Here is a 19,495-nt window from a genome sequence, read left to right as displayed (position 1 = left end):
ATGAAAGCATTTCAGTATGAAAGAGATTAGTTCATTTTTCTAAGCAACAACTAATTCGTAAATAATTTTTTATTGCCAATCCAGAAAATAAAAACTTTTGACATTTCAGGTTAATACGTATACAACGTCAATTTAATGTAATATAACAACATTTTTTCAATATTAATAAAAGAATTAACGTGGCAATAATATATCCTGTCAGTTAAACTAACCTGAAAAAAGTTGCAACAGCAGCTATTTGTTTAAAATGCTGACATTAACGAACAGTTTTGTCAGCAGTGGCAACACTTTTTGAAAAAGCGGATTTTTATCTCCAGCGTCCGAGTCTGTTGCCACTCGGAAAAATGAGGGTAAAAATTAGAGTTTTCAGAGTTTTTAATTAATATCTCTGCTAATTAAAGTCGTACGAAGATGAGAATGGTCGAAAATGGCTTCTCAGGAATTTTTGGAATCCGGGGGTACCTCTTTCGAAATTCAACTCCCCGTTTTTCCGGAGGAAATGTGCCACAAATAAACAAACGCGCACAAATTTTTAATAGTATAGATAAGTGATGACGAACCTATGGCACGCGTGCCACAGTCGGCTCGCAGAACCTTATCAACCGGCACTCGACTAAAAAATATCACTTCCTTAATCAACAAACACAATAAAATTACACTATGTAATTTAAAGAAATGTTTTAGTCTCTTCTTGAATTTTTTACTTTCTTACTTATCGAATAATACCACTGGCATAGGGCTTAAGCCTAGGTATACGATTTTCATATATCGCCATAGAAATTATATGCATATTTATTGACCCAATTTAAGGCGTTTTAATTGTTTAGGCCAGTATTACTTGTTACATAGCAAAGAATACGCCAAAGTTGAAACAGAATGTTTCCTAAATGAATTTAAATTTATTGCAAACTGCCGATGAGTTTTAATACTTTCATTATTAAATAGCTTCCAGCTTTCAGATCTAAGCATTTTGAGGAACTTATGAATAATTCTAATTTAATATCAAAAATGGAATGGCACGCGGCCATTCCATTTTGGGCACGCAGCCCCAGAAAAGTTTCGCCACCACTGGTATTGTGACTCTTATTAAGTTTAGCATTCCCCGTTTCTTATTATTTAATAATTTGCTTTGTAATTTTGTTTGATGTATGAATCTGGCAACCAGTTTTGTTTTTGAATGTAATGATCGGAAAATTCCCGTTCTAAGCAAGCAGCAGTTAAGTTAGTTAAGTTACGGAAATACTGAATGTTTTTTATCTTAATGATGTACGGATAATTTGATCCCATTCTAAGCAGGGAAATACTGAATATTTTTCATCATTAAGATGTACGGATCATTTGATCACATTCTAAGCAGTTAAGTTACTGAGATACTGAATGTTTTTTATCATTAAAATGTACGGATCATTTGATCACATTCTAAGCAGTTAAGTTACAAAAATACTGAATGTTTTTCATCATTAAAATGTACGGATCATTTGATCGTATTCTAAGCAGTTAAGTTACGGAAATACTAAATATTTCTCATCATTAAGATGTACGGATCATTTGTTCATATTCTAAGCAGTTAAGTTACAAAAATACTGAATGTTTTACATCATTAAGATATACGGAACATTTGATCACATTCTAAGCTGTTTAAGTTACGAAAGTACTGAATGTTTTTCATCATTAAGATGTACGGATCATTTGATCACATTCTAAGCAGTTAAGTTACTGAGATACTGAATGTTTTACATCATTAAGATATAGGGATCATTTGATCATATTCTAAGCAGTTAAGTTACGGAAATACTGAATATTTTACATCATTAAGATGTACGGATCATTTGATCAAATTCTAAGCAGTTAAGTTACAAAAATACTGAATGTTTTTCATCATTAAGATGTACGGATCATTTGATCGCATTCTAAGCAGTTAAGTTACGAAAATACTGAATGTTGCTCATCATTAAGATGTACGGATCATTTGATCACATTCCATGCAGTTAAGTTACGAAAATACTGAATGTATTTCATCATTAAGATGTACAGATCATTTGATCACATTCTAAGCAGTTAAGTTATTGAGATACTGAATGTTTTTCATCATTAAGATATGCAGATCAATTGATCACATTCTAAGCAGTAAGTTATGTTACTGAGATACTGAATGTTATTCATCATTAAAATGTACGGATCAATTGATCATTATACTAAACACGTAAATAATCGGATTTATCTGTATGTGTTCGTAAATGAAATAAATTGGATATAAAAGGAAGTCTGATTTCGAATCAAAACAACTGGTATAGAAAGTTAAAATGTGTACAGCGTACGCTCATTTATATATGAATATGCAGAGTATTTGTAAACTGTTTCCGTAAAATAAGGGAAGCGATTGTACCCATCAATAGGAATAATGTTTATGACAAAAAGGAAGGCCTGTCGCTCCAACTATCAGCAAAGAATAACTTCGAAACACGTCCAGCAATCTCAAGTTGTCATTTCTGATATCATTTCTCTTCTGTTGGAAAGATAGCTCATCTCAAGAATATCATCGTCAAACATTTACCGTACTCAATGTAGTTGATGGCCGCATCAAGGTTTAATACCAGAAAGCCAGACGGAAACAAATATTACTCTTTAAAAGCAACACATCTTTAAATTATTACTGCCATAACATCATCCGAAACTATTATATGGATTACACGTAAGTAGATATAAAGTGTGAGTTCACCTGCACTCGGATTAATTGATCAGTATCAGTTATTGAAAACCATTGATCAACGTAATTTTTTTAAAAAAAGTTTGGTTTATTTAATTACGGCAAAGAACTCAAGTGTTGTCTGCCTAAGAAGAGGGATGCCTTCGTCGAGAACTTCTCTTACACACGTTACATATGGGGAAAACCACGAAAACACCCATGCAACAGCCTGCTCGTCAGGATTCGATCCCCGGACAGAACTACCAGTGTTTAACGTCTTTACCGCTCGGCCGTTGGTGCGCCGAGTGGTAGATCTCATTTATATAATTGTTCTCAAACACGCTGATAGGCTTCAGTATTGACATACAGCCATTTCATAATATTTTTTAAGACTTAACTTTGAAGTGAAAATTATTTCTAAGCTTCGTATGATTATGACTCTAAAGTAATAAACCGTTATTAGAATATTTTTAAAAAATGCAAAAATTATATTACACCCCAAGGGACGTTTTTTAACGTTTTGTGCGTTATTTTTATTTATTAAATATCATGTTCTTCGCACTTAAACCACGTAAAATTCAATTCAGCAGCAAAATCACAAAATATTCCGATAGATAGTCTAGCGCGCTGGAGATAAAAATGTATGTATGTATGTGGGAAACACAATGTGGAAAACACAATGCGAGAAACATACATACATTCATGCAGATTCTTCATTATTTAATTTCTTTAAATATACTGCAGGACGATAATATTTGGTGGTAACAATTAAAAAAGTGATTCGCAGTTTATAGCGAAATGCCACAAAATGCCATTTTTTAGACTAATAAACATTTTGGGCTGCCGCCCCTTTAGGCTAATGCCGTTTTTTTAGCGTTTGAAAACTTATAAATTACTTGTGTGAAAATCCTTCCGGCAAATCATTTGCAGCAAAATTATATGTTATGCACTAATAAATCAGAAAAGAATATCACTGAATGGCACTCAAGGGGAAATACGAAACTGAAATTATTCTAATTTATTTATTAACTGAGCTTTGGAAGCAAGTTGAAAATGACGTCAAATATGGAAAAAATTGAAATCTTTGGCAATTTTTGTCGTAAGTCAAATTTTTAGTTTTTATACCTTTATAGTAAATATAAGAATTTCCTAAATCTTCAAATTGCTGCTACCAAACATTAGAGCCCTGTAGCATATTTAAAGAAATTAAATAATTTAGGATCTGCATGAATGTAAGTATGTTTCTCGCACTGTGAAAAAACAACGGTACCTAGAGACATCTAATATTGAATAACGTAGTCCTCCACTCGAATATGGGCATCTGAAAGCCCAAATTTGTAATTTGTTTTATTATTTATTTCATATTTTGTACCACTTTAATGAATTTTTAATTAACAAAGTCAACAATTTCAAAGCAAGCAATGGCGACACTGTATGGGGGGGGGGAGTTTTTATCTCCAGCGCGACACTGCGTATGGGAAATTCTAAAGATATGCTCTGATTAAATATTTTTTGATATTGCAGTTGGATTGAATTTTATCATTTAAGTGCGGAAAATATGATATTTAATAAATGAAGTTAACACACAAAAGGTTAAAAATCCGTTTTGAAATTGTTGCTACCAAATATAATCACCCTGTATTACATTTAAAGAAATTAAATAATGAAGAATCTGAAAAAATGTAGGTATGTTTCTCGCATTGTAATGAATCAACGGTACTTACAGACCGTTGATTGATATTTTGTATCACTTTAACGAATTTTTTATTAACAAACTCAACAATTTCAAAGCGAGCAAAAGCAGCATTGTGCGGGGGGGGGGGAATCATCTTTATCTCCAACGCGCTAATTTCTTCCCATGATAAATGCCTTCAATAAAACAAAAGAAGGCATGCTTAAATTTAATTAGGATTAACAGTTTGCTGGATATCATTTATATGCTTTTAACTAACTATAATATTTTTTGGATTATTAAAATCTTGTTCAAAGCAACTGCATTGCTACAATTTAATAGTTTTGTTCAAAACTTTGGGCTTAAATTTTGAGTAACATTCTCTAGCTCATTTATTATAATATCTGAAGAACATTACATATTCCTCTGCCTCTATGTGGGTTAGTTCGTGTTATGGGTATGTTCCCCTTTACCATAGATAAACTTAATTTCGTATTTTTCACTCAGAGAAATGTTTTTCCGATACGGTAGGGATTATAACCCCTATCTGTTTAGTAAAAAGAGGCATTTAGGACGTTTCACTGAATTTTTTCACCTCAGGTTTTCCCTAATTATCCCTATCAGTTGTAAATACCTTGAAATTGTGTAGTTTTCAAAATCTTCAAAATGATAGCTCGATACACTCAAGTGAACTAGTTAAAAGATTGTCTCGTTTTGCTTTCGAACATCAGAAGAATTAGTAATGGAGATGAGTGTAATCTTATTCAAACATCTCGTTACAACACAGTTTATTTACAAATCTAATAAGTGACAACTCTAGTTTCAACATCTCAAAACAACACTCAAAATATAAATGGCGTAAGATCATACTCGTTAATTTCTCAAAATGCATGTGAAATGCAACTCGAAGCCATTTTCTCCTTTTATCACAAAAAGAACAAGTTTAAAATGTAAATATAAAAACCTCCGCTGTTGCCACACGTAATTTTCTAAATTACATCAAACGAAGGTAATACTCGATGGAGGTTCAACTTGATAAAGTTACTTATTCTAATGCAAAGAATAATTCTGCGAATTCTTTTATCATTCCGCCATCAGTAACTGCTGTATTTTTCATTCAAGACATCAAAAATATTATAAAATATTATTATGATGTGCGTTTCGTAGCAAGTTGTGTGAACAAATATTTCTTTGCAAGTGGAATTAACGGAACTACAAAAGTCTGAAAAATTACCCTGCATCTGAATAAAAAATTAATGCACATAATTCAAACTGCACGAAGCGATTTGGATTCTATAGATGAATTCCTCGTTCGTAATGAGTCAACTAATTTCTTTGACTCCTCACGAGAATTCATCTAAATAAGTGAATCGTATGTATATATATATATATAAATATTCGTCTTTATAATATTCCTTATATATCACCCATCTCTATTCATCCTATTATAAGTTAAACAAATCTAATTAAAATATTGAAATTTGTAAGGTAGAAAGAAACGAACTCTCAAGAATTTCTGAAAAAGTTCTGTTTTCAGAGGATATCGTATACCACATTTGGATCGGAGGAAGAAAGAGAAAATAGTAAATGATTTGGAGAAAAGAAATTTCAGAATTTTTCACCAAATATAGTAAAAAATAGAAGAGATTCTATTACTCTTTAGTCAATATGTAAGATATATGAAAGAATTGTCTACGCTTATTTGAAACTAGAGATGGAAAAACGAGGATCTTTAAGCTAATCTGGTTATTTTTCAAAATATTTTACTGCATAAGAAATCACAGTAATAATTAAATCATAACAATTAATTTACGTAAATTTACGTTAAAAATTCGTTTCTATAAATCTCAAAATGGTCGATCAGTGGTTTAGTACTTAAGGCTACTGAATTTCCAAACGAAACGGAGAGTTCATCCCTTCTCGTTTCGCAGTAATTAAATAGCATACCTGAAGAGATTTTCCTCATGTTCAACATCAAAACTGTTCCTTAGAATACATCTAATTTCCTGAAAAAGTTCTCCATAAAGGCTTCTCATCTTAAGGCATGCGAATTCAAATATCCGCATTAAACCCATTTTTTCATAATATGGCAAGGAGACTAAAAGTAGTTTTAAAGGAAAGTGTGGCAGAATAAAATATTAAAAGAATAAGTTATTTACATAGCTCTTATTTGTGATCCACGTTTTAAGGTATTGTATTGGAGCTCCCTTTGAATTTTTTTTTTTTTTTTTTTTTTTGTATAATATATACATATATATATACGAAAACAATTGCCTACGTTTCTACAATATTTGCAGAAACTACTAAACGTAGGCAATTGTTTTAGTTGCATGTCGATTATGTTGTCAAAATAATTCATAAATACAGATTACATTCAATAATAAATATAGTTTGATTAGTTTTTCGCGCTTTTTTAATATCGATATACTTTCCGCTTATGATATTAATATTTTCTTTTTAAAATTTCATTGATATTTCTACGAATACATATCCACTATCTTCTAATCTGTATCACATCTCCAAGCGAGATTATTTCTTGGATAAGCCTTTGACACAATATTGAATCATTGTCAATACGTGAAATACATACGCTTGCGCGTGTGAAATCATCGTATGATTTCCTTCCTTCACTGTACCACTTCGAGCGTTGATGAATTTCCCGGTAGCCAAGTTCTGATTCGTTGCTTGTGAAGAATAAGTAGGACATTACCTACTCAACTTCTTACTAGTCATGGTTGTGTGCATTCATTGAAAGTTGTTTAAATTTTGGGCGTTTCTAATCGCAACTTCTCTTTTAATGTTCCTTGCTTGTTTGTAAACATATAGATGGAAATACTAAAAAGTATAAATACTTGGTTTTGGAATGATTATGTTTGGCTACCTCCAAATATCACATGGGAACACATCAAAGATACTAGAACTGTGAACTATGCGCAATTTAGTGACCTGTACTATGCATTTCAAGTAGCCTTAGCTCTTTTGGTTGTGAGATATATTTTAGAACAGTAAGTAATTAGCATGTTTTATATTGTATAAAAACCCTTTAGATAGCAAGATATAAGCGAGATGTTTATTAATTCTCTTATTTTTGAAGATATAAATTAGTATTCTAATGAATTTTAATCTTTATTACAAACACCGGTTGCATGCTTAATTATGAATTGAATTTCTTAAGTAGGTTAAACTCCCATTCAGAATAGAACGCAGTTTTTGTTCACGATCAATTTTTCATGTGAAATTTAAATAGTATGAGTTTATTTTCAGATTTTTTTTTTTTTTTTTTTTTCTGTAATTTATAGTGGATCTTATAACGGCCGGTATAAATTTTTAAGTAAATGATTAATACTTAGCATTTTCAGAATGTCGTCCAGGCAAATATAATTTAATAATGTAATTGATATATGCATTTATTTTAGAAATAATACCATTAAGAAACTTGATATTAATGGTCAAGTAATGTGAAATATTTTTATACAGAAATTATGAGGAATTATTTGTTTTAGACATGATTGATGACTGATATTCTGATTAATCATTACATTCTAAATAGAAATCTGCCATCGTTTCATCTAATTTTACATAAAATATCTTTCGATTTTACAATTTCAAGATTTTGTAAATCTTATTTTTATCAGGTAATTCTGTTATCAGAAATAAATTCGCATTGTAACATAGGCAGTCGGGTTTCATGAGCAATAGTATCTTTCATTCCAAAATTCTGTTTTTAAATTTAATTTTGAAAGTAGATTATTTTATATTCACATTATACTTTTGAAAATCAGGAGGTTTATCAACTATTGAACTTGCTGATTTGCAAGGAAAATGTAACTTTGATGTAAACATTAATTAGGTACTCTTCTGTTATTGGAACTGGATTCAGAAATGTGTGTGTTCTTATATGCATGTACATGCACACACACACTTTTATGCACTCATACATACATACATTTCTGAATCTGGTCCCCATAACAGCAGAGTACCATTAATTATTCAGTGTCAGTTTTAATATTTAGTTTTCTAGTTCAATTATATTTCAATATTAGCAATAATGGGAACTACTCTTATATATGCTCTCGCTTGGCGACAAATTTCTCTCCATGGTGCCATATTATTATCTAAACTTTTGGTAAAAGTTTACAATTGGGTGCCCCTTGTTTTTTGGCAATTCTTTTTTGACGCCAAGATCAGCGCCACGAAGGCACATTTTCAAGATGGCCGCTACACAAAACCAAATAAGAAGTCAAAGAATTGCACAAACTCTGTGTTCATGTACACATCGATCTGTTTTCACTAAAAAAAAATCTTAGAATTGCACAAAGTAGACATTGTGCACAGCCTTAAATTTGTCCATGCACCCATCAATCTATTTTCATTTAAATAAAATCTGGAAGCTAAAACAAAAACTATTAACCAGAAGTGAGGTTTCATCGCCAAAATTAAAAAAAAATTGTCGCTAATTGCTAATTGTCGTGTAGAATTGGGTGCCCCACCCAATTCTACACTAGAGCCAAATTTTTTGTATACGTTTCAAACTTTAAGCCTGAAATGTCTCTAAAAACTCGGTTTTTGCACATGCAAAACCCATGTTTTGAACACACAATTTAAGCTAAAAACAAAAACAGAAAATTTAGATAGCAAAAGCGTAAAGTTTCTAACGAAGAATATTTGACAAGAATCCATGTATACAGACAGTGATATGTTTTAACTTAGAGAAACATCTACGAATTGCACAATCTAGGCAGCGAAGGAATCGTAGAACTACGCACACCTTGCTTAATAAACTAACATAACAACAATAAATTTCAAAGAATACCATCTACACAGCATTCTGTTTGAACTATAAAAAAAAAAAAAAAAAAACTACAAATTGCATGAGCTAGGCATTGCGCTCAAATGAACAAAGTAAACTAAAATAAATTATAAACAATTCAAAAAACAACAATAAAAACAGAAATTCTTAGTAAAAAACAATGAACATAACATTCTACAAAATAAAAACAATAAAATAAAATGCACTTACTGTAATGGATGTTACTTTGAACAGTAGAACGGAGTTTTAACATGCCACCACATACTCTCTATGATATTTATATGACAGCCAGACTTGCTGTCCACAAAATTGATATGGTTCACAAATAAATGTTCAAAACCTTCGGATTTAGGGTTTTACTTTGCAAACAATCTAAAATATGCGACTGAAATCTTGCCACCACGTCTCTCATTGCAACATAGGCTATTTCAAAACAGGCATGACACGAACCAACGAGCAATTAAATCACTCCAGCAAAAGAGTTAAGTTTCAACGTCAAAAGGGTTGCCATACAAATAACATTATCCCCAAATCCTTTGCACCGAAAACCAGCGCAGAACACATATCCCCATGTTTGGTGATCTTAGGGTGTATATAAGAGTAGATCTCAATAATATTGATGTGTATAGTTAAATTTAGATTTTTATATATATATAAGTTGCATATTTGCATATTTTTATTGAAAGTATAATTCTAGCCAAAATGCACTGGAGCTTAAAATAAAAAAGTTCCATCATACAACTGAGTTGCAATATTAACAGAAAATTTTAATGCCCCATTTTGTTTAGTAGTTTGTAAAACTGAGGCTGATGTTTCCTGGGTAGAGCAAAATTAGTGGAAAATTTTCAGCAACCGAGGAAGACAACCCTCTTTGTCAAAATCAGGAAGAGGAGTTTTTATGGACTGAAGTAATTCGTTCAAAATGTCTTTAAGTTGATTAGAAGCCCCAGCCCACAAAAAGAGCATTTGTGATGCGATTCATTTATGACAGTATTAGAGTCGTGTGATGAATACTTATATTTACTTTTCATTTACACCCTTGCACTATACAGTGGTTAGGAGAAACTGACTGCTAATTTGAATTGCAGGATGAGGGTTTATATTGCATCGGTTATATATATATGCCCTTTCGGCTTTTTGCGAGTGTGGTATCATACCCCCATGATAGTGTACCATGTGCAGTGTTCTCGGTGATGAAACAGCTAAATTTTGATTGGTTCAGTTATTCATAATGCTTGAAAAGGAAGTGTTTGGTCTTTTAAAAAACTGAGAAAGAAAGCTTAGATATTGTCCTCTCTATCATTCTTCTGTTGTACCATACCTTCTTATTATGAACTTAATTACCGTTCATTTGAATAATTATTTCTCTTAATTGTTTCAACTTTTAGTTTGTAATTAATTTACTCATTTTAACTGTATTCATTATTTACTTAATTATTATCACTTTAATTTATTTATATATAATTCTGTACAACTCTGATAAACGCCCTAATTTCACCAAATGTGGCGATATGTGTTTTGCGCTGGTTTTTTGGCGCGATTGCGTTTTGTATGGCAACCATGTCGATGTTGAAAAATCTTTTGGTGGAGTAGTTTAAAATTGCTAGTTGGTTCGTGTCGCGGGTGTTTTTGAAATGGCCTATGTTGCGATGAAAGACGTGGTGGGAAGGTTTCAGCCGCGTATTTTAAATTGTGTGCAGAGTAAATTTAGTATGAAAAGGTACGATGTTGGAGTTGTTAACGAGTCTTTTGTTCACAGATGTATTTATGGGGATCGTAGTGTATTTTTGGAATTTCTGTGGGAGTTGGGACTTTTAAAACGGAGTTTGACGTGTCCGAAATGCGGAGTTGATATGAGAACTCGGACGAAAAATGGTGTTTCTGATAGACTTGTGTGGGTTTGCAGTAAAATTGTTGCTAATAAAGTATGTGGGTGTCAGCGGAGTTCAAGGTTTGGATCTTGGTTTTCGTGTAGCAAGTTAACGTTGGAGGAAGTTTTTATTATTACTTTCGAAATTTTGAATCGTAGGAAGGCATGTGATATAGCAAAATCATGGAAGTTTTCTTCACAGACGTTGTGTGATTGGCGAAAGTTTATTAACGAATGAATTTTGGACTTTGTATGCTCTGTATCTGAGAAGATAGGGGGGAGAGATAAAGTGGTGGAAGTGCACGAATCGAAATTCGGCAAAAGGAAATATCATCGTGGCCATCCTGTTGAGGGGCAGTGGGTATTTGGAGGTATGGAAAGAGGGTCTGGGAGATTATTTTTAGTAGCTGTGCATGATAGAAGTAAGGAAATGCTGATGCAGTGTATTAAAGAGTGGATTGAGCCTGGTACAACTATTTTTTCCGATGGCTGGAAATCCTACAAGGATTTGAGAAAAGAAGGTTTTGAACATTTATTTGTGAACCATAGTTTAAATTTTGTGGATAGTGAGTCTGGCTGTCATATAAATAGTATAGAAAGTACGTGGCACCATGTGAAAGCTTCATTACCTACTTATAATAGAAAATGTGATTTTGAATTTTATTTGGCTGTGTATATGTTTTTCCATTACTGTCATGAAATTAAAGAAGATGCTTTTAATAAATTTCTAGAAATTGTAAGATATGTTGAATGGGAAAAATTAAAAATTTCTTTGTAGTTTATTTGCAAAAAGTGTTTGTGTTTTTTGTTTTTGTGAAGTTTGAAATTGATATTTCTGCTTTTAAAAGAAGCTTTCATTATGGTAAGTGCATTTCATTTTATTGTTTCTATTTTGTAGAATGTTATATTCATTGTTTTTTGTATGAATTTCCGTTTCTGTTGTTGTTTTTTGAATTGTCTGAAATTTATTTTAGTTTATTTTCTTGATTTGTTTTTAGTGTAGATTGTGCAATTCGTAGATGTTTTTTAAAGTTGAAACAGGACGCTGTGTACATGGTATTCTTTGAAATTTATTGTTGTTATGTTAATTTATTAAAGGGAGGTGTGCGTAGTTCGTAGCATCGTTCGTTGCCTACGTTGTGCCATTGGTAGATGTTTTTTTAAGTTAAAACATGTCGCTGTGTACATGGATTCTCGTCAAATATTTTTGGTTAGAAACTTTACGTTTTTCCTATCTAAATTTTTTGTTTCGGATTTTTAGCTTAAATCGTGTGTTCAAAACGTAGTTTTTGCATGTGCGAAAGCCGTCTTTTTGGAGGCATTTTAGGCTTAAAGTTCAAAATGTAGACAAAAAATTTAGATAGTAATATCGCCGCATGAAGTTTCTCGCCAAAAATATTTGGCGACTTGAGGGCGCATATCAGAGTAGTTCCTATTATTCTTTGATATTTTATTTAATTATTCATAATTTGGTACTTACGTATTATCGCAACCAGGCCAAAATTTGGATAAATCGCGAAATTTGGCAACCCTACTTACGGCAACCTTACGTGTTATACGTAGTTTTGTAAAAAGAGCATGTGGAGATTCATAAAATTTTCCTGCATTTTCGTGCAAATTTTTGTAATTTATGAGAAAATAGCAGTGTACATGGATAAAGTCAAGAGTGTGCGCAATGCCATTTTTGTGCAATTCTGGGATGTTTTTTTAAGTAAAAATAAGTCGACGTGTACATGGTTATGGCGAATACGGTTTTCAATCAGTGCTAAAAGCAATAGCCAAAAGATTTCCGCCGAAAAAATAATTCTGCAACTTATTCAAATTCGAAACCGGAAGGTTTGCTATTTTATATTTTAAAACAAAATAATATAAAAAACTATTAAAAATTATCTGTAATTAATAAATGTACATTTTCTTTCTGTTCATACTTTTTTACTCAAACTTACAAATAGTGCCAACCTGGTTGCGATAATATGTAAGTACCCATAATTTATTGTTTTATCTTTTATTTTAATTAATATTTTTGTTCCCATTCTTGATGGCATTCTGTTGAGTTCTGGCATTTCTAATTTTAGAAATTAGGCTCTAGCTGTAATATTCGAATAAGTTTAAATATCTTCACAAATAAACGATAAAGCACAGATCTTTAGTAAAATAAGCAAATGCCGATATGTGAAGCTTTATAAAGATGGGATAAAAAAAGCAATAAAATATATATCAAATTGATTTATAAATTACATATTTGCCTTTGTAATACAAGATCTGCCTCTAGAGGCCTAGATCAGCCTGCTGATTCCACAAATAGATAGAACTGCATAATATTAATAAATTTAAATATGAGTGGAAAATTTAGGCACATTATAGCATGCACATTTATTATCGCTTAGAATAATTATGTAAATGGCAGTTAAAATTCATATAAGGACATATAAAGGAAGTAGCGATTTCTCGGTTCAATCAAAATGCATAGCCTCATGTCACAAAATGCGAGTACACAAGGAAAATGAGTTCCTTTCCCACCTTGCTACAAACAGAATGTTTACTGAAAAAAAGGGAACTACTCTTATATGCGCCCTGAGGTTGCCAGATAGTGGCGACAAATTTCTCGACAAACATTTTTACCGAGAAACTCCACGGTGCCATATTACTACCTAAATTTTTTGTCTACGTTTCAAACTTTAAGCCTAAAATTTCTCCAAAAATGGAGTTTTTGCAAGTGCAAAAACCACGTTTTGAACACACAATTTCAGCTAAAAATCCAAAACAAAAAAAATTAGATAGCAGAAACATTTTCGTTTAGCCGGCGCAAATCTCGCCAAGCAGACTTTATTGGCGACAACATGCAGTATACACATAAAAAATGTTAGTTTTAAGAATTTTTTATTTTGAAGGTAGAAACATTTTAATATTGTTTAAAATTTTATAAAAAGACATTAATTTAAGAATTTACTATGCTTTCATGGTTCAACATCCTGATTCGCTGGTTCACATCACAGGACCCTAAGTGATCTCATTTCGTGTAAACTACGCTACAAAAATATAATTCTGTTAGTAATCATCTACATTAATTTCAAGTTAAATCTTAATTTGGAATGCAAGAAATTATTTCAATTCATACGAATAGCTTGCTCAGAAACAATATAATACCGTAGTGCTTTACTTCGCTGGTGCATTCTCATTAGAATTGATGAATTTAACCCTTGACTTTTCTATATTTTTGCCTTTGGTTCAGCGGTGTGATTGCATCCTAATTGACTTACTGCGAATGGCCTTAGGGCATAAAACTGAACTATCTGGTAAAAATTCTATGCGAGTATTGAAAGAAATAATCAATCTGATAAGAAATGGCTGCGATTTGTTTTGAAAATGATGCGTAAAAGGTTATCAGTGAGGATATTCCATTAAGCATCAGTAGTACCATTATTGTCAACTTTATCGCCTGTGCCAGCAAAACAAAAAAGTCCCCATAAAGTTTCTAATGAAAAATATTTGACAAGAATCCATGTACACAGTGATATGTTTTAACTTCAAAAAACATCTACAAATCGCACAATCTAGGCAACGAACGAAACGATGAACTACACACTCCTCGCTTTAATAAATTAACATAACAACAATAAATTTCAAAGAATACCATGCACACAGCATCCTGTTTAAACCTTAAAAAAATCTACAAATTGCACAATCTAGGCATTGCGCACAAATCAACAAAATAAACTAAAATAACTAAAATTTCAAACAGTTCAAAAAACAACAATAAAAACAAAAATTCATAGTAAAAAAACAATGAACGTAACATTCTAAAAATAAAAACATTAAAATGAAATGCACTTATCATAATACATTCGTTAATAAAATTTTGCCAGTCACACAACGTCTGTGAACAAAAGTGCAGCGATTTTGCCATATCACTTGTCTTTCTGCGATTCAAAATTTCGAAAGTAACGATAAAAACTTCCTCCAAAGTTAACTTACTACACGAAAACCTCGATCCAAATCTTAAACTCCACTGATAGCCACATACTTTACCAGCAAGCATTTGACTGCAAATACACGTAAGAATTGTCAGAAACACCCTTCTTCGTCCGAGTTCTCATAGCGGCTCCTCATTTCGGACTCCGTTTTTAGAAGTCTCACATAAATTCCAAAAATACACTTCGATCCTCATAAACACAATCGTGAACAAAAGACTCCTTAACAACTCCAACATCGTATCTTCTAATACTAAATTTACTTTCCACACAATCTAAAATACGCGACTGAAATCTTGCTACTACGTCTATCATTGCAACATAGGCCATTTCAAAACACGCACGACATGAACCAATGAGCAATTAAACCACTGCAGCAAAAGAGTTAAGTTTCAACATCAAAAGGGTTGCCATACAAACAGCATCGTCCACCAAACCATCCAACAACACGGAATCACGCCAAAACCCAGCGCAGAACACATATCGCCACATTTGGTGATCTTAGGGCGCATATAAGAGTAGAGTCAAAAAAAGTAAAATCTGAATTGTGAGAATGTAATGTGTCGAGAAATTATATGAAAAGCTTAATTAATAATTTACATTATTTCTCTATGCAGAAGTTTTTCTGAAATTTAACTGTAATCCTATGAATTATTTGAGTTGAAATTCCTGTTTTTCTTTTGAGTTTGAAAATATATGTTTTCATAAATTTCTACCATGTATAAATAAATACTAGCAGAATTCATAACACTTAAAAGGCTGAATCACTGATTTTGCAAATATTAAATTAACTATATCAGCATTCAGTTTTTATCTGCCACAGAGATAAATTAATAATGAATTTATATATTTGATTTACTGATTTGGAAATATAGCACAATTTGCATAAATCAAGCAAGTACTACATCCAGTTCAAACTTGAATTCAATAATATAATTTTTTAAAAATTTGGTGTCCAACAGCATGCTCTTCATTAAAAATCAGGATATGCACCTGTCATTCCTGATGGCATAATGGCAGACCGCACATTGAGTTGAACAGTGTTAAGCGAATTTCGCTTGCTGCGCATGCTTGATGGTGTACTTTTGGCGCGGGGAGAAATATTGGCTACTAAGCAACCCTACGCTAGCTTATTCGTGATCTCCATGGCTGTCGAGTGTGTTCGAGTGATGTTTACAATTGCAATGTTGTGGAACTTTGCTTATTAGTTATTTTAACGTCCATACCGATTGCACTTGCTTATTTTTCTAATATATGTTTCATTTTAATTTGTCAATAACAGTGCATTTAATATTTAATATTTGTTAACATATGTTCGTAATAATTTGTTATTTAAATGTAATTTGTTTACATGTTATAATTCAGTAATTGTAAACTGGAGTATCTCGCTTAGTTTGTTAGCGTATATTCGCGCTTTTATTTTCTCATTTAAAAGAATTTAATAACTAGCATTAAGGAATTGTAAAATTTCTTCAGTGTTATTTGCAAGCACTTGTTATAATCCTCAGTGTTTCTTATGTACGAATGGAACTTATGGTAAATTCTGAATTGTTTTTATTGCTTAAAAGTATAATGAATAAATTTTCGACTAATATATCCTAAATTTCAGTCTTTTTCTGAACAAAAATTTGTACAGTTCCAAAGGAATGTGCAGAATTTCATAAGTATTATATTTTACATTTTGAATGCAAACATTGCTTGACATTACTTCGCAATAATTTCAGCTTTTCTAGTTGTTTGAGCAGTACAGCAAAAAACAGTATTTTAACAGAGTAATTAATTTACATTTACATTATACTCTACGAAGGTTTAAACGCCAGATTTGTTTACAATCAGATGGCGGTACATCTACCATATACCGTATTTATCTTCTTTTCAAATCGCGCCAATATAGTAATTACACCAAATTGTTTTCTGGGCATGCGCAGTATGCGACATTCATTTAATACTGTTCAACTCAATGTGCAGTCTGCCATTACGCTTCCTGATGGCCATCTACAGAGCTTCAGTATTTCACAGTTTAGAAATTTAGTTCTGATCAAGATTATACTTCATTTTCTTTTAAGTGAAAATTTTTAATATCAGTTTCTTGCAGCACTTAGCTGTGTATTCTTATAAAGTAATAAAAGAGCTGTGTTTTTGTTGTAGCAATATTTTAATTGTTTTGGATTTCATTGAATTTTACAATTTATCAAATAAGTACATAAACTCGTGAGATTTCCTTTTTGTATGTTGTTGTATATCTTACGGATATTTTAAGAACAAACTACAAAACTAATTTATAAATTTATTCTTGCATAGTGACTGAAAACATCTTTATCTTACTTGTTTCCTTTTATAAGATAAGATTTCTTGCTGTATTATATTTTATATATGTATATCATATGTATATTTTTTTCCAGATTTGTATTTTCACCAATAGGGTGTTACCTTGGTTTGAAACCAAAAATTCCTAAGAAAACAGATAACAAAGTTTTAGAGAAAGCATTTTGTGAAAATGGAAAGATAGGTTATAAACAGGTAAAGCAATCATAAATAATTTGATAGTTATTTCTGTGAACAAATTTTTGCAAAATAGTTTTATATATATATATATATATTTGTAAGATATAAAAAAATATGATAGCTTCTTTAAAAATAATTAGCAGCTTCAAAATTAACATTTCTAGATTTGGTGCTCTTCCCCTAAATTCAGCTCTTCTCCCAATTTTGAGAATATTCTATGTTAGTAACACTACTGGAAAAGGGCAACTAAAACTAAAATTAGCCAATCGCAGACTAGCTCTACTTATACCTCAGATTTAGTATAAATACCCTGATGAGCTAATTACTTCATTATTCTGCTAGCTTCTACCTTGCTAATATCTCCTCGCTTCACTTATCTAAAATGCCTGCTTCTTAATTTTAAGAAACCAATATACATAGCAATTTATCATATTTCATTATGATTGGATAAATATCTATCTACTGAAATGATTTTATATGCCTAGAAATAAAGACTGTGAATTCATCAAGTTCATGCTTTGTTTTGTTATCTTCATCTATAAGCCTTCACCATAAACCACAACGACTGCAAGCTGATTCCTCTTCTATGCTTCAAAAATGTTACATATATATGTATTTCCTTTTAAAATATATTTATTTTTGATAAATTCTATAATGCATTTCTGATAAATCAAAAAAATTAGGGATTGTGATAATGTTTTAAAATGAGATTTCCGTATGGTTAAAATTGGGATTCACAATCCATTGCAGCTTTTGGAGTCAGTGAAGGATCTATAAATTCTACTGAGCAGCTAAAAGTGGAGTAATGTGTATGTTTATTTAAATTTAATTTTATATATTTTTGCTTTGTATTCAAAGTTTAAAATATTATGATTTACTTAATTGTCAAAATGTGCATACTGGTTCATAGTTCATTCTTTTAAACATAGGCTTATTTTAGCTGTCTAAACAGTTTCTTATGAAAATCCTGAAATAGAATAGACATTGTAGAATGCTATGATTTAAGAGTAATTTGAAGTAATTTTGAACCAAATATTTATCTGATATTATCTAATCTCCGATTTCTCAATAAAAGAAACCTTACTTATCCCCTCCCCAATTCTGCATCTGTTTGATTAGATTGCTTTAGATTGCTTTATAGATAATTATTTTATACAGTATTATATATTTTTCTTCTGTTTTATGTATTTAATATCCATTATTATTTTTTACATTTTACATTAATTGACTCATTAATTATTGTATATGTTATTGTAATTAATGTGCATAATATTTTTTATCATAAATTATCACATTATTTGATATGCTGTAATCATCTAGACAAACTTCGTTTATCAAAAGAGTTGTAAAAGCAGTTTAATTTAAAGAAGGTCAGTGGAGGAGAAAATATTTCTCAATGAGGTCAGTGTCTAGAAAAGATTGGAGGAACTTTGTTTTATATTATTATGTTATTTTTATTTATCGTATAAAAAAGCTGTTATTACCTAGGAATGAGATTTTTTGTGAGATATTCTTCTACGGAAGAAAATCTCATTTACAGTTTTCAATTAAACTGTTAGTTAATCAAAACGTTAAACTATTAAGTAAAAAGAATAGTATTTTCCATTATTATTTATCTGTTGCAGTGGTTCCCAAACTTTTCAAAGTTCTGTCTCCTTTTTTGAATTAAAATTTTTCCATGACGTACTACCACAAGTATAACTAATTGTTATGCAAGAGATTAGGGGGAAAGTCAAATTTATGTATCTTTATGTAACTTTTTTTAAAGTTAATAATCAATGTGATAAGACAAGACTACCAATCACTGCACATTTTCTCAAATCATGGAGTTAAACTGGACATGTCCACCCTCATTTCCTTTTCTACTCTAATTTTTGCTATATACTTGCTTTTTATTGCAGCTACTGCCATAAATACACGAATGCAACATTAAAAGTGGAATTAAAATCTGCTGAGCATTATCACTTAGAAGAGGCTATTC

General features: G+C 31.2%; 1 protein-coding gene across 1 annotated transcript in view; it reads left to right on the top strand.

Annotated features, from left to right (window-relative positions):
• Nucleotides 1-6,995: 6,995 nt before the first annotated feature.
• schlank (ceramide synthase schlank) overlaps nucleotides 6,996-19,495 on the top strand; it is a 50,901-nt gene continuing 38,401 nt past the window's right edge. The window contains exons 1-2 of the mRNA XM_035361497.2: nucleotides 6,996-7,363; nucleotides 17,412-17,529. Of these exons, the coding sequence (XP_035217388.1) occupies nucleotides 7,185-7,363; nucleotides 17,412-17,529 (297 nt within the window). The 5' untranslated portion in view covers nucleotides 6,996-7,184. The remainder of the gene's footprint in view (nucleotides 7,364-17,411; nucleotides 17,530-19,495) is intronic.

The sequence above is a fragment of the Stegodyphus dumicola genome, chromosome 11 (assembly GCF_044657685.1).
Source record: "Stegodyphus dumicola isolate Sdum_Otavi_A_Nest chromosome 11, ASM4465768v1".
Lineage (NCBI taxonomy): Eukaryota > Metazoa > Arthropoda > Arachnida > Araneae > Eresidae > Stegodyphus > Stegodyphus dumicola.
This window is presented reverse-complemented; position numbering and strand designations above follow the sequence as displayed.